This window comes from Zingiber officinale, chromosome 1B, assembly GCF_018446385.1.
Source record: "Zingiber officinale cultivar Zhangliang chromosome 1B, Zo_v1.1, whole genome shotgun sequence".
NCBI classification, from domain to species: Eukaryota; Viridiplantae; Streptophyta; class Magnoliopsida; order Zingiberales; family Zingiberaceae; genus Zingiber; species Zingiber officinale.
In genome coordinates this window covers 125,823,108-125,849,756 of record NC_055986.1, presented here as the reverse complement: position 1 = coordinate 125,849,756, position 26,649 = coordinate 125,823,108, and the positions used below count along the sequence as shown (strand labels likewise).

General features: G+C 38.3%; 2 protein-coding genes across 3 annotated transcripts; both read right to left on the bottom strand.

The window, feature by feature from the left end:
* Positions 1-244: 244 nt before the first annotated feature.
* LOC121977660 (acyl-protein thioesterase 2-like) lies at positions 245-1,973 on the bottom strand. The gene is made up of 9 exons (XM_042530120.1): positions 1,870-1,973; positions 1,678-1,795; positions 1,575-1,611; positions 1,426-1,495; positions 1,225-1,329; positions 959-1,112; positions 792-874; positions 615-708; positions 245-530 (listed from the first exon to the last, which is right to left on the bottom strand). Exons 1-9 carry the CDS (start codon positions 1,898-1,900, stop codon positions 443-445), a joined length of 780 nt encoding a protein of 259 aa, XP_042386054.1. The 5' UTR covers positions 1,901-1,973; the 3' UTR covers positions 245-442.
* A 1,465-nt stretch (positions 1,974-3,438) lies between these two features.
* LOC121977643 (protein ANTI-SILENCING 1-like) lies at positions 3,439-26,649 on the bottom strand. 2 transcript variants are annotated; one of them, XM_042530104.1, is made up of 10 exons: positions 26,403-26,649; positions 11,494-12,748; positions 10,812-10,835; positions 9,836-9,928; positions 7,407-7,485; positions 7,242-7,332; positions 4,415-4,505; positions 4,189-4,305; positions 3,990-4,098; positions 3,439-3,906 (listed from the first exon to the last, which is right to left on the bottom strand). In XM_042530104.1, exons 2-9 carry the CDS (start codon positions 12,739-12,741, stop codon positions 4,048-4,050), a joined length of 1,794 nt encoding a protein of 597 aa, XP_042386038.1. In that variant the 5' UTR covers positions 12,742-12,748; positions 26,403-26,649; the 3' UTR covers positions 3,439-3,906; positions 3,990-4,047. The 2 variants fall into 2 exon arrangements, with proteins under 2 accessions (XP_042386038.1, XP_042386044.1); XM_042530110.1 differs by lacking the exon at positions 26,403-26,649 and adding an exon at positions 14,527-14,598.

Here is a 26,649-nt window from a genome sequence, read left to right as displayed (position 1 = left end):
ACTATTTCTAAATAAATTTTAAATAAAAAATATTAAAAAAATGCAGAGTAGCAAGGGTTTCAAATTATTTAATAAAATAAAAATAAACAAAAATGAATGAACAATGAATACATGCACTTATCGTGAATTAAATTAATCAAGTCGTAATTATCAAAACAAATTAAACATTTTATTCATCATTAAAATATTCAGATATGTTTTAAATAACAACAAAATTAAATTTAAATATATTTAATGACCATTTGCTAAGCCACAGCAACATAACGAAGGTCATTCGCTGGTGAAGGAAGATGCATACACAACCATACAATCACGTATCCATTAATACACTGCCAAAGCCAAAGCTAAAGCAACAAGACTTGCTAAGTAAGCGATATCATTCACAACCATAGAAGAAATATGATGTGTCTACTATACTATAGTCCATTTCTCCTCCTCTCGTTTAAGTGCGAGGCCCCTCGAGCCGCAGCCTCGCCGTAAGCCACTTGCAGACAGCATCCATCTCATCAGGTACAGTGTAGTGTTCGAGCCTGCTCAATTCCAGTAATCTTTAATCTTTAATATATTAATTAAAGCTCATTTTGAGCTGAAAATTTTAAGTTCTGAGAACATACGCATTAAAGGTCTTAAACATGAGATTTCTGAACCCAGAGATTCTTAGAATCTCTGCAGATCTTTCTCCGAGCTTGTAGGAAACGACTCCATCCCCTGCAGTTCAAAAATAGGAAATCGAAATTAATCTTCTTCTTTTTGTCCTATCTATCGTAGCTGTTTGACAAATTGTTAAATACCTCTTCCATGGCAGAGCAAGACTGGCATGGAAGCAGCTCTCCTCCCCGCATCATGTGAACTTTCGACCTTTGTTTTCAGAGTCCTGTTTTGGATTCATGTCAGGAATGTGGTCATTCTCTTAAAATTAATATTAATGGCGATTCCGAAACGAAGAGAGTTTGCAGACCTGCAACATGGAAGCCACCCGCTGAGACTGACAGTTACACTGAGGTTGATGGGGTGGTAGGGGCTGCCATTTCCATACTTGCCGTGTGCAAAGCATGCTGCAGAGTACAAGGCAGTGGCAGCACCCATACTGAATCCACCGATCCCGAGTTTCACTGGATGAATTCGAGCAAATTAATTAAGGAGCTAGCAACTGATCAATAATATATCATCATCATAGGAAACAACACAGAAAAGAAAGAAGAAGAAGAAGAAAAAAGAAAGCACCATCAGATGGCTCAGAAGACAAAAGATTTGCAATGTGTGCAGCCGAAGCATCCAGTCCATCAACATCATCAGGGCCATCCTCTTTGATTTCCGTAACATCAAACCCTATCAGAAAGAACAAAAGGAAAAAAACGATCGATGCTTACATAAAAAATTAAAAAAAAAATGCTTAATTCATGATCAACAAGAATGCAGATCTACATGCTGTGCAGGCAAATCCACCGAACATGGATACAGGTCTTGTAGGAGCAGTCGGACATATCCACTTAATCTGCAGGAAAACAACTTTGAAGTTCCAATTAGATGGCACCCCTGTCCGAGAGCATGACGAAGCTCGTAATTGCACTTACATTTGGCAGAGGAAGTGATTCCAGAAGCTGGGACCAGCTGCACAAGTAAACAAGATAGAATTATGTTTTATATATATAAACAGCAGTTGGCCTGGTGTCTGACCTTAATCCGTTGTCGCCTAACCCATGGAGCCAGACGATGGTGGCCTGGTGTCTCCCCTTCGGCCTCACCACGTAGGTCCTGCCATACTCCACGAGCCTCCTCGCTGCAGACTTACCGCCTGCATGCGTGCAAATTTAAATCGTTTCTGAAATACTTACAGATTAATTAATTAGGATACAAACAGGAGTTTACCAGAAGGATTTGAGCTGCTTCCACGGTACATTCCGATGGCAATTAATTGTTGGATTTGGAGCTGCGATATATGTGATGACGATCGAGAGAGGATGGATTGACCTCTATTTATAATTAAGAGAAAAGGTAGGTAGGCGATTAATTAAGAATCGGCATCTGAGCAATGTCTGGGGCTGTCTCTTGGATCATAATTAGTATAAAAAGAAGGGAAGCTTTTCTCTGCAGGCGAATTCGAGAATCTTTGAGCAAAACTGCGAGCTGAGCTCTCTCGTTCGTAATTTAGTATAGTCTTTAGTATAACGAATCCATTGAACTCTTCTTTTAATTTGTAAGAAATTAAATGGCTTAATTATAGTGTAGCTACTTTTTAGACTGAGGCTTTCCCTACTAGACAACTGGAATAACCATCAAGTGTTTACAGCTCTCCTCTTTATACTCCATTTCTGATTAAAAAAAGAAAAGAAAAGAAAAGTGCGACTAATTGGTTTTGTCAACTCCTCGGTGGCATGGTATATCCCACAGCATCACGTCCTAAAATTGTTCCATCTTTCATTAATCACCAAGATCAGTGACTAACTCAAAGGTTAATACGACGTGTCATCTCATTATTCCTCGAATTAAAAATAAAAATAAAAATAAAACAATGACAGTACGTAATTATAAGCTACTCAAGCCCAAGTCAAATGGGTGAAGAATCTTTCAATATCCAAGGAAAAAAGCATTGCCGAAGTCAACGTGCATGCATGGTTCTTCATGCATGCATCGATGATGAGCTAGTTTGGAGCTGGAATATATTCCTCTCTCTCTTTCGTATTGATATATTTGTGCAACAAGCAGAATCTAAGCTACGTCTGCCGACAGTTAATTAATTTATTACTAACAATTAAGTGAAATCACAGTTCAATTGGTTGTCCTTGTTATGCTCGTCTCATGATGAAGAGATATGTGAAGGTGTGTCCTAATTGCAACTCCACAAGTGGAATCCGTTTGCCTTATCGTATAGGTATTGGTCAATCTAATCTAATATGCTAGGGCTAAGAAATGGGAACAGATTCGAGTGTTTTAATTACTGTGTATTAGGTATAGGAGATATACCTACAAAATATTGAAGGTTATCATCAATGCAAGAAATCGAAATCCACGGGACAATATTTTTTACGAATAAGTCGTGCCGAGATAATTAATACTTTTGTTAGCGAACGTCTCGTATTTGTACGTGTGTATTGTATTTTGATAGGCATGTTTATTTATACTGCACTTAATGACACATCTTTAAGATTTCATTAAAGCAGCTCTTAGACAACAGTACATTATATTTGATATGAGGTCCATGTGTTAAATATTTGCATTAGACACCGTTGGTTTGGGACGTTTGGGATTAGCAATTATATTTCCTAATCGTTCATAAGAAATAGAATTATTAATCCAACGTACCAAACGCATCATTCATGTATTCAAAGTAAAGTTCTCGAACATTTACCATGTGTCATGAGTACTAGAATATTGCAAATATGCTATTACCGTAAATGACATACATATAGTTATAATAAAATGAAGGCACTTCAGAAAAGACAAAAAGTGCGAGTTTACCTAAACTAATGAAACAATTCTACAACTTTAACAACTAATAAGTTGACATGTAATCTTGCAAAAATTCAACGGCAAACCCATGGACACAAGCTTGCTGTGAATCATAATAACCCAGGGTGCTGTTTCAGCTGCACCAAAAGTTAATGCCTGATTTTCTATATTGATCAGTAATGTGCTTACATAACCAGCGTTCATTAATCCAATATCTCAATTCATTCCGCTAGATGACGAAACTCTGTATAAAGGCAGAAGATGCTGCAGAGACTGTGTGAAAGAGAACTCTACCGGTGCAATTTCTAGCAACTACGCCACATATACACAATTCTAATCTCTGGTTAAGAAGTTGCTGAAACTTCAAGCAGTGAGACTGCGTACCAAGATTAGGTCAGGTTCCTTTCCTCGGTTTTCAAAAATCAACTGCCCAAGCCAGTGCATCCCTCAAAATCCCTATAAGAATAGTCTGGTAAGTATGAAGCAATTGAACATGTCTTCAGCTTTTAGAACATGGCAGGAGATTGATAAAACCAAACCTAGTCAAATTTCAAACTAGGACAGTTAAAAAGAGTAGTCGGAGATTTAATAGCCATTTCATTTGCTTTTCAATCTCTTCTTCACTTCCTTCAACTTATCAGCTTGTTCCTAAAGACAATGGAAGATAGTCTATCAGACTCAGTGCTTAGTAATAAAAGACTAAATTCAGTTGCAAGACATAATTTAAGACGAAAATACCCTGTGCAAGATTTTCAAGCTCCTGCCTGCCAATTCTTCACTAAGCCGCCATTCCATAGCCATCTCATATTCAATTGTGTTAGGTTGCGAACAATGCGATGTTGACACAGCCATTCTCTATACAAAATAAGCAAAGCAATCAGAATATTAAAATTAAATTTATAACAATATTCATAAAAAAAAATAAATGTGCATGAAATCAGACAACAAATTATTATTTAGTTACCGCCTCTCGTGTTAGGAACTTATTTACTGAAAGATGCCCACGAATAGATGATTTAGGCACCTCCAATAGTCCTTTGCTGCAGAGAAGGGGACTGCAATAGACAATTACCATAACTGAGGACGGTTTTTTTTCCATGATGACTCACTACCATGCATATATCATAATAGAATATTAAAAAAACACATTATTCTATGACTCCTGTTTCTCCCGACTATTTAGGAAGACTAACTGGATCTTATTCCTCCAATGGCCAATCCAAAATGATATACAACACCAGCAATACCTAAATCGTTTTTTATTGAATTATTGCACCTTCACTAATTGATTCAACTTGTCCAAAAAATATCAAGTAGAATCTACATAATTTTAGTTACTTTACATCTTAAAAACAAACACAAGCATTTTAAGTCCCTTGCCTTTGCAACTTTCAAGGCACAATCATAGCTGAATTGACAACTAATATTCCAACCAAAACCTGCAAATAGTTCAGTTGGTGCAGATGCCATTTGCAGCCACCTACTTGGATTTTACCAAACAACTCCCAGATATGACAAGTTTGTAATTAATCTCAACACTGAGCAATGTCTTCCATGATAGCAGATATGTAGAATATGGGTCATAAATTTGTTCATACTGACATAAAAAGATAGACATGTAGACACAAGCAATGTTGGACGTTAGAATCACATATTACACATTAGCTCTAAGTGTCTAATGCCAGGAGCTAAATTAAGATCATTGTATTTTTATCTATAGCTTGGAAGCACTTTTCATCAAAAGGATTCTTCATTAAAGATCATGAAAAACAAGTTTCGCTTTATTCCAATTCTGAATCTAGGGAATATGTTTTCAACATCTTCAGTCATCATCCTTATTTCATATTCTAACTTAAGGGAAAAATCTCTAATTAGAGCAAACTTTTCATAGCTCCCAATTTTCAAAATTGATAAAGATCAACTTAAACATAAATGTTTATTTGGATAGTTGATATTCATGGTATATTTGATGCTGCTGCAAAATCAGCTTATCGTCATTTATCAACAAATATATAATCTCTGACATACCATAAAATCTAGCAAAGATCCATCTGATATCTCAAAATTCAATCTATCTCAAAATTTTGGTCATGCTGCATCACTATTATTCTTATAGTTAATCTAAACTTATCCTCCATTCCTTGAGCATCTTCTGAACTCCCAAACAGCTAACAATTTTACAAAATTATTTATTGATCACTGCTCACATCAACCAGCTCCTTTAATGCAATAGGAGCAGCTAGCTGCAGCTATTATTGAAACCCAATTTTTCTGAACTACCTGGGTGTTTGTTCAAAAGGCACAAACCATAATGATAATGATGTCTGAATAGTTAAAATTTTACTAAGATAAAGTTTAACTGACTCAAAAATGATTCAAAATAGACTTTAGTTTCTTTTTTCCTGTGGTGAGGGGCATTGATCCCAACATTATCTGTTTAGAATACATAACCCATGAAAATCCTGTGTAAAGAGAGATAATGAAGGGGCCTCTTATCCTACAAGTTGCCTTACTAGAAAAAAGGAAAATAAAGTTGCCTAGCAAGAAACAGGTGAGGAAGCAGGAATCAATGCTTGTGTTGCAGTGAAGTTGGAACCAGCTGTAATAACCAAGAATATTTTCAATGCCATTCATACTGCTAGTTATATGAATTATATAATGATAACATCACCTAGTCACGGGTTGCATTTTATTAGTTGAAGGGAGCAGCATCCAATAATTGTCTTGGTACAATCTTTCATGATCAAACAGTCTTGTCAGTGCATTGGGACAAAATATGATTAGATGCAATAGGAAGTAGGCATACTCATTGGCATACTATAATAGTTTCAGTTATTGAGAAAATTATCCTTTTTCAGAAGGGCCTAAAGCAGGATGCAATTTTTTTGAATGGTCTGTGAATGTTTAACACTTTTTATGTGGTACAATCTTTGTATTACATCAAATTATAAAAATTGAAATCAAAATCGAATCAGACAATTTTAAGCGAATGGTTCAGTAGTCAAACTGGCAGAGAGCCTCACATTGACTGCATATTGAACTGACTGAGACTATTGATCAAACCTACCTATGTTAATTAGTCTCTCTGCAAATTCACTAATTTTATTTCTAAATGTATATTTAAGTAATGAAGAAAACTAGCTAGTTGAGTCACAAATAAATTCCATGTCACACAAACTAGTGCTAATCGGACTGACGGTCCAATGGGGCTCAACGAGCTGGTTGGCCAATCAATCCTGACAAGTTGGATGACCTAGACGGACCAACAAACAAGTGATTCAGGCAGCCTGATTGGTTCGGATCTGTCAAGCAAGTTTGGGTGTGCTTGATTCAATCCATGCAAGTCGGGTGATCCAGTCAGGATAGACAGCCTAGCAGGTCAAGCAAACTGAGGAATTCAGCTAATCCGCATGATCTAGGAAGGATGAGAAAACCAATATAGCTCGTGGATGATTTTGGATGGCTCAAGGATGTTAGCAAGGAGGGACTTATGGGCAAAGGGTGGGATTGATGAGGGTGAAGGACTTACGAAAACAAGAACAAGTAAATCTTTGTTCCTTATGTGAAAGGGAAAGGTTTAGGTTTCCAACAAAAAAAAACTGTCCCATTACCTGAGGAAATAGTACCTCAATGAGCTGACAAATCAAGACTCAACATGCAACAAAAAACCACACCTAGTACCAAAAATTGTTTGCAGAATGTAACACCATACCTAATTAACTTCCATGAATAACAAATTTTGGAATATTTTGTTCGTAGTTATTAAAAATTTCAGATGTAGCAAGTAATACCTTCCATTTGGTAGTAAAATGCATCCTCGGTTGATTTTTGAAACTGCCAAATCTGCTGCATCCCTTGTTTTAAAAATAACATATGCTTGACCTGAAGTTACAAGAATAATTTGATGTAATTATCCAACCAGACGTATCAGTATGAACGCTCAAAGGATCATATACCATGATTGGGATTTTGAAATGTAGCTTGTGGTACCATCTGTGCAGTGCAACTTAGTTGCAAGGTAGTGAAAATAATATCCTACATAGAAGAAAAACATTTTGAAAGTAAAAAAACACTTGTAATACTAGTATGTAACTGATTCAAATGCTACCAAAAACCTAAAAGTGCACAATGCATTGCATATGAACGCTCAATTATTCAATGGCAATTGAACAATGTAGACACCCGAAGTTTGATTACTCATCTACTCTTTAGCTATGAAATATAAGCCTCTAGGAAGCTTAGAAGAAGTCATGTTAATTAATTTCAATGTGTTCCATAATTTTCAGATTAAACATCAAAACTTCATAGAAGTGAAGACCTTGCCTGAGGAGATAAGCATGAAACTAGTTGACTCTACCTGACTAGATTAAGAAATTTCATATACTTTTACATCATTTGTTATTGATAGAGACAGACAAGAGCGTGGATTATAAGTCCTAGGAGGAAAGGCTATAGCAACAATTTGAAAAAAAAATGTGTGCAAGGTTTTATCTCAGTGCACAACAATATATGCAAGCATAAAGATTCTCCCATGATACCTCCCTCCATATCCATGGGGCCGGCTCTAAGGGGGCCGCTGATATGGCGGTTCTACATTTATAAAGATTCTCCCATGATTTAAAATTTCAAGCCGTATAGGAGTTTCAATTTATGACTAGAATGATGCGATTTCAGTATGTGGCGACCACCACACTCGCACGACGCCTCCGCGATGGCTGCATGGCTCACGCTATGCCTCTGCAACGGCCATAGTGATCACACAACCCCTTCACGACCACCACGGGGCCTTGTGCTAGTGTTGGTGTCGTGCTGGTCGAAATGTTTCGCCCGTGCCATCTAGTACGACACAAGCTTTTAAACTAATTGTGCATAGGAGTGAGTAAAAATTTGATTAAATCGAACAAACCGACTGAATTTTAAAATTCGGTTTAGTTCATTCAGAAATTCAATTGTTTTTCTAAAAAAAATTGGTTAATTCGATTTAGTTTCAGTTTTAAAATTTCTTATTCGGTTAAACCAAATAGATCGAATTAACCAAATTCTTGGACCAAACTGAATTTTTAGACCCTATTTTATAAGACTGACCGAATTTAATTTAAAAAAACTGTTTTTTTTTTTAAATCAGTTAATTTGATTAATTTGGTTTTCGACCAAATTAACCAATATTTTATTCAATATTTTATCGGTTTGTCTTTTTAAAAAAAAAAACGGTTTGGTTAATTCAGTTCAGTTTTAACCGAATACCCACCCCTAATTGTGCAATGCTAAAATGTTTGTCTTCAACCAGCTAAGCCAACTTACTCTTTGAAAAACATAATACCATAAACTGAACAGCTAGTGCAGTCTGCATCCTTAATGGCCTAATACCTTCTCCCCTATTTCTCATACTGCTTCCAATACGAAACAGAAGGCTCGTGTAACAATTATAGGAAAGACAGAATAAGGGAAAAAGCTATGCCTCTAACCAATAGTAAGATGCCACCACTTTGTCTCTCCCTCTCACCCATACTGCTAAGTAATCCCCATTTTCTAATTCTTCTGCAACTGTTGAGGTTGTCTCATCTTTTGCCAAGCCCTTTCATCTCCTCTTAGAGGTTTAGAATTGTAGTTAGTTAATATTATTAATATACAACTATGATATTCCAAAAATTATATGAAATTTTAACTATTTAAAAAACAACAGTAATATTTGTAGATGTCCAAACAAGCACAAAATTGAGTCCAATGGTATTAGTTTAAGCCCAGCACATGAATATTTCCAGTCACTTGCATAGATTATTCCTCTGAAATGATTGCTCCAGTAAATAAGATTCGCAAGATAAAGCTCTTACTGCACCCAATGAAGTCTAGAAAGGCACTAGTTTAAGAAGAAAAAATATATAATTTAACAGGGATGGCTCTGCAATAGAGATTTGTCCATGCGCACAAAGAATACTAAAACAAGAGAGGCATGGCTGATAGTAAAATGAAACTTGCTTATGTAGCTTAAGAAAGGCTTCACTTTTGTTGACAGCAAATAAATAAAATTTTGACTTTGAAGTTTTAGAAGCAAATAGACTATCAGACATTATATGGTAAGACTTAACATCTTGTGCACATGAAGCAAGCATATTTAAGCTCTGACCATTTTTACTATATTTTGAGTAAATATTCAATACAATGAACCAAGTGTTCTTTTATTTTTGCATCTTTTGCAAGATGAGACTTGGATGTTGTCAGTCCAGGACCAACTGCCAAAAATCTCAACACGTTTGTGGTTTATAGATTATAAAGGACACATAGAAGGGAATTCAGGTCAACAGAGAAGTGCATCTGTCTTCACTTTTTGGTATAACTTCACATAAGATGAGGTTGGTGATGGGAAAATATAAAGAATGGCAAGTACCTCTACTTCTGATGATGCATATGATGGGTCCAAATTCTCCACAAATACAAGAGTTCCTTCCCTCTCAGCTTTTTGTATTCTGTCCTCCCACTTCTGGATATTTCATGTGAAGTAAAATATTGAAATCGAACAACCAAAATGGTCAAGGTTTTGAAGAATTATAAGATTCATCTCTATTCTATCAAACAAGAGCTGGCAATATACATGGATTATACTGAATAAAAACAAGTTATCTGCCATCCTGACAGACTAGTAGACACTAACTAGTGCAGCTAGGCACCATAATTGCATACAGGTTTAGCCATGCCACTAACTGCACAAACACAATGAGGTGTGTACATTACACCACATGGCATTGGCAACCAAATGTGTAAGACTTTGATATTTGGGTTAATATAAAATTGTAATCCTATTATTTCATGCTATGAGTACATCATGCCACACAACAAAGTCTAGCTCCTTCGTTCACATGACAATTACCAATACAACATAAACATAAAACAATATAATTTGTTCCATTAGACAAATATGGCTTACCAATGGTCAACGAACTCTAAAAGTTGCATTAATTTTCCCAAAAAATCTTCACCTACTACTTGAGGATTAGAAAGAGGATAGTATCGCTCGTGCATCCATTTACAGACAAAAAAGAGAAAGACTGCATTCTGAGAAAATTCTAATGTGAGGTGATATGCATTCAAACATGTACAACTAGAATTAAAGCAGTGAATCAAATTGTTTGCTAAAAGACTGCCATCTTGTTATGACTGATATTATTGGCTCGTCAGCAAGTTTCATGATCATGAAAGGAAAAGGTCAAATGTGCCATTCATGTAGGGAGCACATATAATCTAATTATAGGTACCACATTGGGACTGTGAAGCTAACATATGGCATGTTGACATTCAGTATATGAGCAAAAAAAAAGAGTAAAACAACATAAAGAAAAGGGTCAGGAAAGTAAAATGCTACTCACCATTTTGAACCATTTGCTTTTATCCTGGAAAAAAAATACAAGAAATAGTATCAGCACATAACCTCTACTGCCAAATGAATACAACTTTTAATCAATGTGACTTTTTATATAATTCCCCATGAAATGACTTCTCATATGTATATCAATTTAAAGAAACCAAATATTATGATCTTTGAGACAAAAATAGTTTAATGCAGAGTTCTGTGTAACAACCATACAATTACATGATGAGGTAGAAATGTCTCTTTGACCTAGCCATGAAGTGCACAATTATCATACCATCCAAGTTGTTGTGGGGTGACCAACAACCATACGTAAAAAAAGGCACATAGTCAATGGCAGACCTAGAGCCTTCAACTTTGGAGGCCAAATTAATGAATATATGTTAGTATTCAATCTTAGAGGGGGCAATTGTAATTGCACAGTATAAAAAAAATAGTACATGGAGTCCCCCCTCGCCCCTTCTGCATACATCCGTAGAATTAAAATAAAGAATTCCATACTAAGGTTTAATAAAACACTTGAGCTATTACAACTCGAGAAAAAGGATACAGGAAAAGGACAATGATTAGCATATACTTTTCAAGTTGTGAGCAATACCACATCTGGCCTACTTCCTATTGCTTAGTATATGTACATAGAAAGTAAGTCTTAGTATATGTACATAGAAAGTAAGTCTTACCACATCTGGCCTTCTAGTCACTTGCAAAACCTCAGTGTCAGAATGCTTTTTTGTCATTGCCAAAAGAGGAGACTTTTTCTCAGGTCCATCTACAATTTTAGTTTTACCATCAACAAGGTTCCTGTTCTCTGACAAATTTTTGTGCAAATGAAGAATCTCTTTTGAAGAGCCAGCCCCATTGGACTCCATCTTTGGTTTTTGGAAACTAGGGTGACTCATGGCTTCTTTAGAAGCATTAGTGTCCATTCTCTTGAGAATCTTATCAACTGGAGCATCGCTCCTCATTTCAGAAGATTCTTTGCGCAGATGACTTGAAGAATTACAGCCATTAGACTCTACTTCATTCTTGTTTAAATGAGTGGCATTCATGACTTGTGCAGGAATATTCATTTTTTTGAGATATTTACCATCAACTAAGCCTGAATGAGATATGTTTTTATCATATACTGAATCATCTTCAACATTTCCACCTTCTGAAGTAATTTCCATTTTTGGAGATCCTCTTTTGTCAGGAAGACATTGTCCTGAAAGTTTGCTAACAATATCAGCCGCTTTCTTAAAGGAAGTTGCAGCAGGTTTGATGCTGTTATTTTCTGCGTTCTCTAGAATTCTCAAAGGATCTGGCATTGATGTACTGAGTGGAATGGGAATCAGTGGACCTACTTTATCAGTGTCAGCTTTCACCTCAGTCTTAGAATCTAACTGATCTTCTTTATGGTTTAAAAAATACTTTACTTCTACTCCAGCTATCTTTTCATCAAAATTTTCAGATATCGTAAAGCTTTGAACATTAAAGGTGCGATAGAATATGTAATCTGCCGTTTCCAATTCATAATTTGATGGCTGTGGATTCCTCTCATCCCTTAAAGTGCAAATCACAGAACATTTGCCAACTATAACTTCCAGCGGATTAATGTTGCAAAGACCAGCACCCTCTCCAGTGGCTAAAAAGATTTCCTTCTCCAATGGAGTATCTTCCAAATAGTTATTGAGTTCATTAGGGCGAAAAAACCATACAAGTTTCACTTTCCTCTTGTTGTCTGGTTGTTGCCATAACTTCACTATTTTCCCAATATGAGGCTCACCAAGCTCATTATAGGCGTATATAGAGTCATACAATGAATAAATGATATTATCAATCATAAATGACTCATAGAACAGAAAATTTCTCTTAGCACCACCAACTCCTCTTTTTTTGCCCCATTGAAATCTAGGTGCATCATTTGATGGATCCTCAAGGTGATCCATTGCTCATCTACAAGCAAAGTTTCCTAGACCAAATTAGCCTCAAAAAATCAAAGAAATGTTGAAGTAACATGCCAATTACAAAACATGAATTGCACAGTGCAAAGCAGATTCTAGATTACAAGTTGAATAATAAAGCTACGAAAATTGATGAAAATTTACAACATCCATAGAAATTCAAGAAGAAGTTGTGCAAATGAAGAACCAAAACTATGAAAAATGGACTACAAGGAAAAGTTAAAAGTAATTATCATAGAGGGACAAAACTATGATCAAAAGGATGACTTCAAGTATGTAGAATTACTGGTATATTAACTTAATAGTATGACTAGTTATTTTCTAATACAATATGTAAATACAGTAGTTATAGATTAAAATAGTGTCTCAAGATTCATAATCAGTTTACAAATATCATAGTTAAATATTCTGAAATTAAGGCATTAGCAAAAGAGGAAGTAACATCAGATTAAAAAAAAGGTATGAGAAAAGGGGGCTTTTTGGAGTATGGTTGAGAGAGGAAGATGTGGTAGGTTAAAATTCTGCAAAACATTTACTGTTCTTCACAACCATTAGTGGCATTATACGCTATCAATTGTTATAGGAGATTTCTCTTGCCAATTGCAAGAGAAGGTAGAGAAATGATTCTTTGATATACAATTATTCTTATAACTTCATACCCAGATGTATGACTGGACAGTTGCACCAAGAAACCCTCATGACATAGATCAAGCACATCTAATGTTAACAGACTAGAATGTTTCAAAAATCCTACGTGACTCAGAGTTTGGTATGAGCATCTAACAGAATATATGAATCTAGGTGCATAACAACACATTTTGAGAAAACAAAAAGTACACTTGATCAATTCGGATGTAAGGATCAAATTAGAATGTCCATGTTAGTGTTTAGTAGCAAACAAGAAAAACAACAGATAGATGAAGCCAATAGAGCATTTATTTTATACCAAATACCAAGAAGCTATTTAACACAATCTTATTCCTCCATACAGATGACTGGTCTTTCATTCTTGTAATTCGTTTTGGTCTTTATTGCAAGGAAAGTTGTTTTCTCCTTTCTCTTAGGCAACTCGAATGTAGGAGTTACCTACGACCTAAAAAGAGCAATATGCACCACATCCTTGTCCAATGTTGGTCTAAACCCTTCATTGTTAGGAAGGGAGAGGACACGTGATTCTTCAAAAGGCTCCATTTATTTTGATAATTTTTCCTCATTGACTTCAGACACTAATAATCTATTTAGCACACTAGTCACCTGAGAAGCAAATGTTCAACTTCTCTAAATAGCATCTTGAATGGTAAAGTTAATTTAAGCTCTTAAAGCACATTTTGTAGTTTGCTCATCACATCAAAAGAAGTGAGTTCCCACATGACCCCTAGCAAGAGAAATTGCACATAATCATCAATGTGAAATGAAGCTCAAGTAATTTGGACTAGGCTGTTTGTTTGAGCTATTCAGGAGGAGTTCTTGTTTACTTCCTACTAGTTCAATAAAACAATCCCATTAAGTTTCACTGAAACTGGAGTATTTCATATGTAAATTGCAATCATTTATGCAGTTTTAAAGTTTGAATGTATTTTTCTAGCAAGTTTTATAGAGTTAAAAGAATGTTTTTTCTTGAAATTAGTAAAGGTGAACAATTTCAATGAAATTATTTAAATAAGGTAAAAAAAGGATATAATGAGCATATAGTGCTTATAGCATTTGCATGAAATTAAAACTTTCATAATCTATTAAGATGGAACTTCTAGAATTTATTGTCAACCCCACCTAAGGTTGGTCCACCAAACATCAGAATGCATTCAGTGTGCAAGAAAAAACTTAATGCTAGAGCATAAACACCTGCCAAAGAAATATGCATCAATTTTAGCAGAATATCTAATAAATGTCAAATTGCAATCAGTGAACATGGTTGGACTTTTTCATGGATGTTACTACTACCAAAGAGTATCTAAGTGTGTCGTGCCCAACACATCACACTTGGTGACATTGCTAACGAACAAAAATTGTTAGATAGTTCAGAGGCACCTAGGTCTCATCTGTGATAGAGTCATCATCCACTAGTATGTCATCACCCATAACTTGTATTCCCACCCCTTAAATTAGGCCATTTGTTAAAAAGAATCCAATTTGATCAACCACAAAACAGAACAACTATCACGGTCCACGATGCTCAACTCTTACTGAGATTACCCGCCACAGAAGGGAGAAAGGTAACAATCTACCTCAATCGGAAAGTTTGCTTCCCAACATATGGCTGCAGAATCAACGGCCTATTGCTTGCTCCAGAGCCAATCTAATAAACAGAACCCCATAATTAGCAAACCACCAAATTCAGTTAGTAAGACTAAACAATCCATGACATACGGCCTGCTATAGACAGACTACTGCAACAAGCGGTCTGGACGCAGGAATAGAAAGAGTTGTCACTGTGAACGCGAGGAAGAAGCAAGAAGCAGCGGCTTCTCACTGCACGTTCAAAAGGTCGGACTGAGTGCTGATCCACCTCGCCGGCCGGAAGAGGAGCTTACGAAGGCGGAGGGGAAGAAGGAGGCGGAATTGGCTTCGTGCAGCAGCGGCCCTGCCAACCGACGGCGAGCCGGTAGGTGGCCGGGTGCCGGGGGCTCGCGAGAGAAGCGCGAGGGAGGAGGGTTACACAAGGGGGGATTTTTTTTACAACTGTACAAGTAGACAGTCGGAACCGGAAATTAGGGTTTCTAAGTGCTTTAAAATGTCGTCAGAGAAAGACTGGGAATGGAGAAGGGAGAGGACCTATTCTAACTGGATTACCGTCGAGAAGATCTCTTTGTGCGAGAGGAGTGTTATCGCCGGCGACCAACTCCGCGAGCAAGAAACGGCAAATTACGAAGAGCGTGCCAACGTGCGGGAGAAACACATATCTTTCAAGGGAAAGAAAGTTGTGTAAGCCGTAACCGTGAGCCAACGATTTCAAATGTCGGTTTTGTTAATGGGCAGCGCTTATCTCCGGCCCGGGACGAGCCCATATTGGCAGGTCGTTAAATTGGAAAATTACATCGATTTGGCCTTTGGAAGGGAAATCCGGGAAACAGCACACTACAGGGGCTGTGTCAGGATTGATCGACAACGAAATGAAACAAATCTGACATTGTTGGGGAGAAGGGATCCTAATTAAATACTTTACAAACTGTTTAGCTATGAGTTTCTACCGTCATTATTCTCTCCTCCCTCTCCATGGGTCCCACGAAATCTGAAGCTGTCGCCAGTCGTCTCATGTCTTAGAAATTGTAGAATTGATGACGTGTTAAAAGAGAGAGAGGATGATGAATAGTATTCGTAACTAATTCGTTTGTTTATTAGAAAATTTAAAGTTAACGTAACGGAATAAAGAACAAGATAAAAATAATATTAACATAATTTTTTTTACTTGATTCGGAGCATATGACGACTTTTACTCCAAGATCCGCGATCGTCGATCGCTTTCGGCGGGCAATCACTAATAGTTTGAATAAAGATTACAAAACTTGAAGTAGAATATAACAAAATTATCGACAACAATAGAATTAGAAGTCTTTCGTCGGTTGTCGAAGCAGCATTGAAGAGAACAGCAGTTGTTCGTTCTTGATTTCGAAAATTGTATTGTTGTTGAAACAACTGGTCGAGCCCTCCTTAAATAGCCAAGCTAAGCTTGGTCCAGATCCACTGATCTCAGGATCAGGTTTGACTCATCGTTGATCGGTTGACCAATCCCCTGGTTTGGTCGACCGATCCTGCTTGAATCGGTTCGTCTTCCCGTCCAAATTCAGCTTCTGATGAGTCCTCGTTCGATCGACCGATCCCCCTATCCTCGCTGTATAAAATACCGAAAAAGGACAAATAACCATAAGGGAATTTTTCGAAATTTTTAAGAATTTTTCAGAGACCGTATTGCTTCGGTTACAGGGATAAAAAAAAAAATTTGATCCCGGGAAAGCCTGTTTAGGCTATCTCATTTAAGCGAAGAAATGTTTGATTTTTTCCTTTTTATTTTTTCTTTTCTTTTCTTTTCTTATTTTTCCTTCCCCGAACCCATGCCCTAGCCGTGACGCCATCTCCTCTCCTCCTTCGCGTCGCCTCCTCCCTTGCCCAAACCGCTCCGCGACGGTTTCTTCCCCCGGTACAAAAGCAATGGCCAAGGGAAGCCAAAGCCTCTCTTCTCCTTCCCTCCCGAGCCGCACACCCGACGCACGCAGACGCCTCGCGCCACCCTTGCTTCGCCACTTCACCGAGCGACGGCGTCGATCGCCACCACAGCCGACGCCGACTCCCGATTCGCCCGATTTTCCCTCCTCTGCCGTCGCCACTCGCCGTGGAGATCCCGGTCGCCAACGCCACTGATCGCCGAGTGTCGCGCCTCTTTAGCCCTAGCGCGGGTTAATTTCTCTTCTGCCCTAGCATCGGCGACCGAGCCTTATTCCTCGATTCTTCTTACTGTCGACGTCGTCGGAGCCCTAGCCTTCTGATTTCTCTCTCGGGAACGAAGTCATTTCCCTTCTCCTCTTGCTTCGATGTGAGGACTCCCGGCCAGCCAACATCTCCTATTTTTGCCCACAGTCACGGAGCTTCTTCCCTCACACTCCTTGCAGTCGAATCCGAGGTAGTCCTCAACCCTAACCACTGATTTGGGTGAGTAAATGTGTATGGTTGGTTTGGGGTATTTGGTTTGACAAGGAAATTGCTTATTAGGGTTTTTGGTTTCTAGCAGCAACTCCAGTTTATTTCCTAGCAGCAACTTCTTTGTAATTTCGGCCACCATATTTTGGCGATGAGTTTCTACGACTGTGAATACGGTTGTAAATTGAGGTAAGGAGTAGTGAATGAAATGAATATTGTATATGTGGATGAATTAGGTTCATGTGTAGGTTTTAATGTAATTGAGCAGTGGAATGAAACCCTAAGTTTCGGAGTAGGGATAGTTAACTGGAATTAACTATTTAATTAGGGTTCCTGGAGAAAATAATTTGGTTTAGCTATTTTCTTATAATTAAACTTAGCTAAAATGTACAATTAATTACAGGACTTTGACGCGAGACGAGTATCTCGACGTCGGATTTGGACTGGATTGGACCTTTTTATTGGAGGTGGGTACCTTGACTTATCTTTTTAGATATGTCATTTGATATGCATAATAGTTTTTAACAAGTAGTAATAATTTTGTTTCTTATCTGCATCGGTTTGTCACTACCGGATACATGTTACATGCTTGCTTTTGCTTACTTGTTATGCATTCCATATTAGTACCCACCTGATTTTATATGCTTAAAGAGGTAGTGACATAACCATGTCTTATTATGTTCAGGACCTAGGTTTTTATACCTTATCTGACTTGTGTACCTAGACCATATTATTTGATCCATATGTCTTTTGGTACACATTTTGGTAGAGATGGATAGGATCAGGATATTTCCATGCTTAGGGTATGTTTGGTTGGTTGTAATGTAATCTAGCTTGTAATGTAATCAAATTTGGAATGTAATGTAATGTAATCTTGATTACATTACTACGTTTGGTAATTAATGTATGTAATCTTTGATTACAAGGGTAATTATATTCTTTTGTTTGGTGTCCATTATTTTTTATAAGCAATGTAATTCGTATTATTATAAAATGACAAAAATATCATGTGACCTCTACCGATGGCCGCAGCACCTCTGTGACAGTGGGCGGCAACCGACGGCGGGCGGCGGTGGCCAATGGGCGACGGCGGCGACCGGTAACCTGCGGCGACCGGTAGGCGGCGGCCACCGGCGGCCCGCGGCGACAGCCGGCGGCCCGCGGCGACAGCCGGCTGCCCGCGGCGGCGACCGGCGGTGACCGAAGGTCGGCGGTGGCCGACAACGACTGGCGGCCGGCGGTGACCGAAGGCCGGCGGTGGCCGACGACGACTAGCGGCCAGCGGCGACCAGTGGCTGCGGCCGATGGCGGTGGGCAGCGGTCGCAGTGGACTAGGGGTATATTCGACATTTAAATTTTGGTTAAACGGTGACCTCGTAATGTAATCGGATTACATATTATTTGCTTTGTAATGCAGATTACAAAACTTCACTATCTTTTTGTAATTCAAATTACATTACATTACAAGTTTAAAATTAAACCAAACAAAATAATCAGCTTTGTAATGTAAACCTGATTACATTACAAGACAGATTACACCCTACCAAACATAATTTTAGTGTCATGTATCATCTCGCGTGATTGCATGCTGTGAGATTGTTGGCTCCATTATTGTTGAGCACATCGCCAGTTACATGGATCTGCACACACAACCACTCATGGGTTAGTGGTTTCTATCAGGCAGGGTGTGTTGCAACACGTTGCTCTGTCAAGGGCTCCATTGGTCCACTCATGGGTAGTGTGACGCAGCGTTGTAGCAGGACAGGGACCCCTCCTCTGGACTGGCTCAGGGAGATGAGAGCATTGTGCTCCCCCACTTATAATTTGGGGTAGGAGGATGGTGTACTCCAACAGCATCCTGTCCACTCGGTCACTCATCAGGAGCAGTGATGGCAGAGTGCATGGTTGTCACAACCCTACCCACTCAGTCTCACCATCGTGTGTGAGATGACTGATTGGCAGTAGGGGTGACCAGGACATGTCATTGACATCATACGCATTGATGCATTTATTGCTTGTGTTTGCTGCACTTATATGCTACATATGTTTGACATGCATACAGGATTTATGATACTCTGGGTCTAACGCCCTTGTTATCCTTATACCAGGTCATGGTTAGTACAGTTTTTCTCCTATATATTTCAGTTTGCATTTATCATTCATATATCAAGAGACTATACACATAATTATTGCTATTGGTTATTTTCTTACTATGCATGTCAATAGTTACCCGCTGAGGAGTTGACTCACCCCGTTGTTATTACTATTTTCAGGTTGAGGCTGTCCGGAGAGTTCCAATCGCTAGTCCCCCTGCAGATCGCGAGGATATTTATTTGGACTTTTGGTTTTCTTATTAGACTATGTTTTAGACTTGTTCTGGTTTTGACACTTGGATCTTGTATGATCCTTTATTATCGTTGGATTTTATTTGGATATGTTCTGCTACATGTCTGCCTGGACGACAGAAGAAGTAAGCTAATTTTATTTGCGTCGTTGTGATTTGTGTTTTATGGGTGTAGTTGAGTAGGATATAAGTTTTGAGCCTTATGGGTGTAGTTGAGTAGGAATACTTAGATGATTTCCGTATCGTTGTTTTAGTTTGGTTTGTTTACTATCATACTGTGTGGTTGTTGCTTATTATTTATACATATGTTCCGGCCGTGTTGGCCGAGGTATCTGGATTGTTGTAGGAAGTTTCAGATTATCACTCGTACAGGGGAGATGCTGCCGAAATTTCTTCGGGCAGGGACTACCCGGAGCGTGACATACTATTGTTGGTTAGTTCTAGGAAGACCGTACCGGTTCCTCTGTACAAAAATTTTGTACAAGGTCTGAACCTTTCCTAGCTACCATGTGTTCTTTTAAATTAAACTTGTATCGCCTACAGGACTTAATACGTTTGATACTAAGTTTAACATATATGTTCCTTTAGGTTTAGATTTGGATCTCCTGCGGAACTTAACACAATCAATCCAAATTCACCCATGTTATTAATTTCATTAAATATTAATTTCCAAAATTGGCTTCCAGGACTGCATGACGAGGCACATGGCCTTCTTGGATATGGGAGCAACCACCACCGCCTAGATAAAGCCTTTTAAGGAAAGCTAATATTTAATTTCCTTAAATAACTCTAGGTTAACCAAAAGGAACAATCGAAGCACAAGTTCGAAAAATAAAAACAAAAGAACACGATTCGAAACATAAATTTGAAACCTAGAATATCTAGCCTCTTGTATTTGGAATTCTTACAAAGAAATAAACTAGTATGATGCGGAAAATAAATACTAGTAATACCTTTCTTTGTAAACTTTAACGACCTCTTGATCTTCTACCGTATTCCTCTTCTAACTTCGGACGTTGTGTGGGCAACGATCTTCCGAGATGAAAACCACCAGACACCTTCTTCTTCTTTGCAAGGTTCGGCCACCACAAGACTCCAAGAGAGGATGAGGTTCGGCCACCACCACCAAGCTCCAAGGGATGCAAGAACGAAGCCTCCTTTCTCTTCTTTTCTCCAAGCTAGATCCGGCCACCACAAGGACTCCAAGAGAACAAGATAGTTCGGCTACAAGAAGGAGAAAAGAGAAGAGGAAGAGGCCGGCCACCACACCAAGGAAGAGAGGGAGGAAAAGAATAATAGAGTCGTCTCTTTTGAAGGCACCTCTACCTCCTCTTTTATATTCCTTAGTCTTGGCAAATAAGGAAATTTAATTAAAAACTTCCTTAATTCTTTTGCTATGAAAAAGAAAAATTAATTTATTAAAAATCAATTTCCTTATTTCAATAATATTGGCTGGCCACTTATTTCTCCAAAACAAGGAGAGTTTTAAATAAACAAGAATTAAAATTTCCTAATTTATTTTCAGAAATTTATAAAATTTCTCCAATAATTTTATCCCTTCATGATTGGTTAGTAAAAAGGAAATTTTATAAATTAAAATCTTTCTTTTAAACATATGAATAATTTCCAAAAAGAAAAGTTATCTCTAAAAATTAAAATCTCCTTTCAATCATCAAATAAGGAAAGATATCAAATCTTTTCTTTATTTTTTAATAGAAATTAATAAAAAAGAATATTTAATTTTAAACTTTCTTTTAATTCATGAACATGGTTAAAAGGAAAGTTTTCTCAAAAATTAAAATTCCCTTTCAATCTACAAATACGGAAAGATTTTAAATCTTTTCTTAATCTTTTGTAAAAAGCTATAAAAGGAAAGATTTAAATTTTAAACTCTCTTTTAAAACCATGATATCCACATAAGAAATAATTTTAATTAAAAATAAATTCCCTTTTAATATGGCCGGCCAATCAAGCTTGGGCTCCAAGCTATGGCCGGCCAATTAACTTAGCTCAACCTTTGGGTCTTGCATGAGTACAGCTCCCAAGCCAATCTTGGAAGCATCACTGTAGATGTCAAAACTCTTGTCACTGAACAATCAGAATAGGAGCACTGGTCAGTCTCTTCTTCAACTTTTGGAAACTCTGCTCACATTTATCTGACCATTCAAACCTCTTGTTCTTTCTGGTGAGGGCTGTTAGTGGAGAGGCTATCCTAAAAAAGTCCTCCACGAATTTCCTGTAGTACCCAGCTAAACCAAGGAAGCTTTTGATCTCCCTGGCATTCTTGATCTACTCCCGTTGTTAACCGCTTCTATTTTGGCTGGATCCACTTGGATACCTTCTTTTAGAAATTATGTGACCTAGAAACACCACCTGCTCTAACCACAACTCGTACTTTGAGAATTTAGCATAAAGTTGTTTCTGCTGTAGGGTATGCAGAACTATTCTCAAGTGCGTGTCATGCTCCTCTGGGGTTCTGGAATAGACTAGAATGTCGTCGATGAACACAATGACAAATTTATCAAGGTATTCTCTGAACACCCTGTTCATCAAGTCCATGAAGACCGCTGGCGCATTAGTCACACCAAAAGGCATGACTACAAACTTGTAGTATCCGTATCTGGTCCTGAACGTCGTTCTGGGTATATCCCTTTCTTTCACCTTCAGCTGATGATACCCAGAGCGCAAGTCTATCTTTGAGAACACTGTTGCCCCTCTTAACTGATCAAATAAGTCGTCGATCCTGAGAAGGGGGTACTTGTTCTTGATCGTCACTTGATTCAGAGCTATGTAATCTATGCACATTCGCATAGATCCATCTTTCTTCTTGACAAACAACACAGGAGCTCCCCAAGGTGAGTGACTAGGGCGAATGGAGCCTTTGTCAAGTAACTCCTGTAGTTGTGCTTGTAACTCTTTCAACTCTGCTGGAGACATGCGATACGGAGCTTTTGAAATTAGAGCGGTACCAGGAACCAATTCAATCTCAAACTCCACTTCTCTGTTGGGAGGTAGTCCAGGTAGCCCTTCTGGAAATACCTTTGGATACTCTGCATCACCCGAACATCTTCCCGCTGGGTCTTTCTTATTATCTTTGTCCTTCCAGCCTGATTACTGACCGGGTTCTCTGCTTCCCACCGCCTTATCTTATCTTGACTGGCTTGTGTTGCGTTTGTTGTGCTTTGTTGCTGTTCAGATAGTGCTCACTAATGCCCTGCTGACCAGCTCTTCACCAATCTATGGTCGGTGAGTTTCACTACTCACATTAGGTGTTATTTCTAGTCTCAGCATTAGGAGCATCAGTCTAACTCGTTCTTTCACTGTACTTACTAACTCTAGGCAAAGGTAAGCTAGCCTGTTAAATCTTTTGACCGCTTCTTCTACTGGTAGGTCACCTTATCTGAATTTCATAAGCTCCTCATACTGTTTATTGGTGATCCGTTGACGGAAGACTTCTTCGTAAAACTCTGTCTCGAAGTCTACCCAGCTCATCTGGTTGACTGCTCTCTTACTCTTAACTCGCTCCCACCACCTACAAGCACCTCCAGATAGGCAGAAAGAGGCACACTTACCCTTCTCGACTTCTGGTCAGTCAAGAAGCTCCATTGTGCTCTCAAGTGTCTTGAACCAAGCCTGAGCACCACAGGACTCGGCTTTCTGGTTTTAGTTTCAGCAACTGGATGAGGTATGCTTCTTGTCTTCTAGGTGTTGTGGCGACTTCCAGGGCAACTGATAGGACTTCAATCACCACTGGAGTATCCACATTAATGGTTGGGGGAGTGGGAGGAGCTGGCTTCTGATTGGCCATTAGATTGGCAATCACTTGCTGTTGCTCGCTACTTGTCTCTGAAGTTGAGCAACAACTTCAGAGAGAATAGGCCCAGGGGTTCTGGGCTCTTCGTTCTCCTGAACTCGGTCCTCAGTATGAACGGTACGGGGACGTCCTCTTCTTGACATCTAATTATGCAGAGGAAAAGGCTTGATAGCTTCTCTAACCCTTCTAATCATACTTATATATGAATATAGAAAAGGGAAACAAAATCTTCTATCTTACTTAAGCATTCACAAACAAATACTCTATACTGCAGTTAATAATAAGGAAAGCAGAATAAAGAAAGAATTTAAATACTTTCTTACTTGGAGACGGCAAGGCTGATGCAGATGTGTGTGTGATGCTGGAGAATGGAACACACCCTTCTTACTACTACTCTCTAAGGGCGACCGTTACCTAACTACTACTCTACTTACTAGTGTCGCTTATGCTAATATTAGCATCAGTTAGATTTATCACGGCTCAGAGGAATTCCTACCGAAAAATTTCGATAGAGTCTCCCCCGTACCGGTGACTAAATCAATAATACAAACAATGTATACACAGCCACAGGCGGCTGGAACATACTTTTCACAATCACGCAGTGATAAAAACCACAATAAGAAGAAAGAAACTACTCTAGCAATAGTAAACAACTATATCACTCCACGAATAATAAAAGAAAACTAATTACAAGTGCGGAATAAACTCAACTACAATCCCAATTGCATGATAACATTAAAAGAGAACTAAAAGAACTAAACAGAAAAGTCTTGGCAATTTGCCAGCTCATTCTGGATCTCTCCATAGTCCAGTCATCACACACCTTCATCACCACCACCTTGTCGCCTTCCTTTCATATCTTAGCTTTTCCTTTATATGCAGTAGGAGGAAAAATAGATCTATAAGCGAAACGCTTAGTAAGTACTATACTATCTCACAAAAACTCGAAGTGCATAAAAATGCAAACGATACTGAAACTGAAATGCTAAAAGAAAAGCTACATGTACTCATCTAATAGCAAGGTACTCAAATAAATTGCATACTCATGATATACCAGAATAAAGCTGAATACTGGAAATAAAACTAATCATGCTCACTAAACTGATAAGAAAAGTAATGAAACTCATGTTGTATGCTTAGAATTAAAGGAACTAAACTTCTGTTGATTCTAAACATAGATTATACTTGTTTCATTTACTTATAACTTCCTATTTGAAATTAATCTTTTAATTTCACTTTTTCTTTCTTCTTCTTTTTCTTTGGGCCCAGGCTTAATACCATCTTATGCGCGCTCCCTAATAGAGACTGTTGTAGTCCCACAAGGTAAAGACCTCGGTCTTACTAGGGCCGAGACCTCGGAAACGGTCACCTGGATCTGTTTAACGACAACCTCGGAAGTCGGGTACTAGCCTCTTACTTTAATTTACTTGTTATCTCTTTTTAACTAGACCTTGGTCTTTTTCTTACTTATAGCTACTCATTATAGCAAGGAAAGTCCAAACTAAATGCTATGTGCAAACATGTATATGCTAAAATCTGTTCATGCATATCTTAAAACAAAGGGAAACAAAAATCAGCATACTACTATATGTTATAACTTGTTCATGCACATCTTAAAGCAAAGGGAAACAAAAATCAGCATGCTACTATATGCTAAAATCTGTTCATATGAATACTAAAAATCTGCACATGTGAATAACAAAAATTTGCACACGTGAATCATTAAAAATCTACGAATGAAATAGAATTAAAAACTAATACTGCTCATGCTATTCAAATACTGCCTACTTTAAATAAAGGCTGCCCTTCTAACTAAATAAGGGTTGTTTTTGCCCTTTGAGTTGCAAGGAAAATGCTAAACCATTCTAACTAAATAATGGGCTGTTCTTACTCTTCAAATACTGAAATTTAGGATCCTATCTTGACCTTGGACTTGCTTTGCTTAGAACTTCTCGAAAACCCCTAAGCAGATTAAATGGAGCACTTTACCATCCTTTCTACCTACAAATTCTAAGGTTTCCTAGCACAACCATGCTCCTTAGGCTATGCTACAAAGAATAAAAAACAACTTAAATATGTTGTGAAAGCAAAACTAAGCATGCTGTGGAGTTCAAGCTGTGAAATTCCGAAACCGAATCGCATGTTGAAATGCAAAGGAAACTAAGCAACTGAAATGCAAAGAAACCAAACACTGGAATGCTAGATAAGGTAGCAAAATAAGCTAACTCTGAATTGTTATAACAAGGTTGTTTATGCCCATCTGCACAGTCCCAAAAGAAAGACAAACTTGCTGGAATTTATGGGCAGCAGGTAGATACACAAGGGTACAACACTGAAGTGCTAAAGACATGCTTAAAACATAACTAGGTGCTGGGACTAGAGGCTGTTCGGACATCAAAAAATTCGAAAACAGAAATACCATGGCAGGAAATGCTCTAATCTGCATGGTATAAAGGACTAACAGCATAGGCAGAATATGCTATCACTTAACTGCATAAGGAACTTAACAGCATAAGCAAGAAATGCTACAATCTACACGGTATAAAGGAACTAATAGCACAAGACAGCTACATATCAAACCCTAAACCTTTCCCCTCTTGTATCCTTAATGAACTCACGGCAGCAACCATGAACTGGAAACTTGATACTGTAAAATTCGAAACTGTAAAACCCTACACAACAGAGCATGCTCATCAAGGTCACAACCTAAAACAAAGCTCCTTAAACCATGCTGTGCTTAGCAAAAATCCAACCGAAATGCTTAAACAAGTCAATACAGAATCTGTTCATGCTCGGCAAGGAAAAGAAGAAAGCAAAATCGCGGAACTACTCCTACCGCAGGTGAGTAGTACTTACTCTTGATTGCTTCGACTTACAACCGAGAAGAGGAAGGAGGTCTAGGGTTCGGGTGAAGCTTCAAACCTCAAGATTTCAACCCTTCCTCGTGCCCACGAGCTCTCTTCAACGAGGGGACCTCAAATCTGTGAAGACCGGCCGGAAAAAGGCCTTCGCCGGCGCCGGAGAACAAAGCCCTAGCTTTGCTGCGGTTCCGCCCGAGAGAAGATCACCGTCGCGTGCGTGAGGGAGGAGGAGAAATTAGGTT

Excerpts from the sequence above, each read along its gene's own strand:
- LOC121977660 (XM_042530120.1), bottom strand. The coding sequence starts at position 1,900 with ATGTACCGTGGAAGCAGCTCAAATCCTTCTG. Across the intron at positions 1,496-1,574 it reads AATCACTTCCTCTGCCAAAT|ATTAAGTGGATATGTCCGAC; the intron begins GTAAGTGCAATT and ends GTTTTCCTGCAG. Across the intron at positions 531-614 it reads ATGTTTAAGACCTTTAATGC|GCTCGAACACTACACTGTAC; the intron begins GTATGTTCTCAG and ends GGAATTGAGCAG.
- LOC121977643 (XM_042530104.1), bottom strand. The coding sequence starts at position 12,741 with ATGGATCACCTTGAGGATCCATCAAATGATGCACCTAGATTTCAATGG. Across the intron at positions 7,486-9,835 it reads ATGCATCATCAGAAGTAGAG|GATATTATTTTCACTACCTT; the intron begins GTACTTGCCATT and ends TCTTCTATGTAG. Across the intron at positions 4,099-4,188 it reads GCTTGAAAATCTTGCACAGG|GAACAAGCTGATAAGTTGAA; the intron begins GTATTTTCGTCT and ends CATTGTCTTTAG.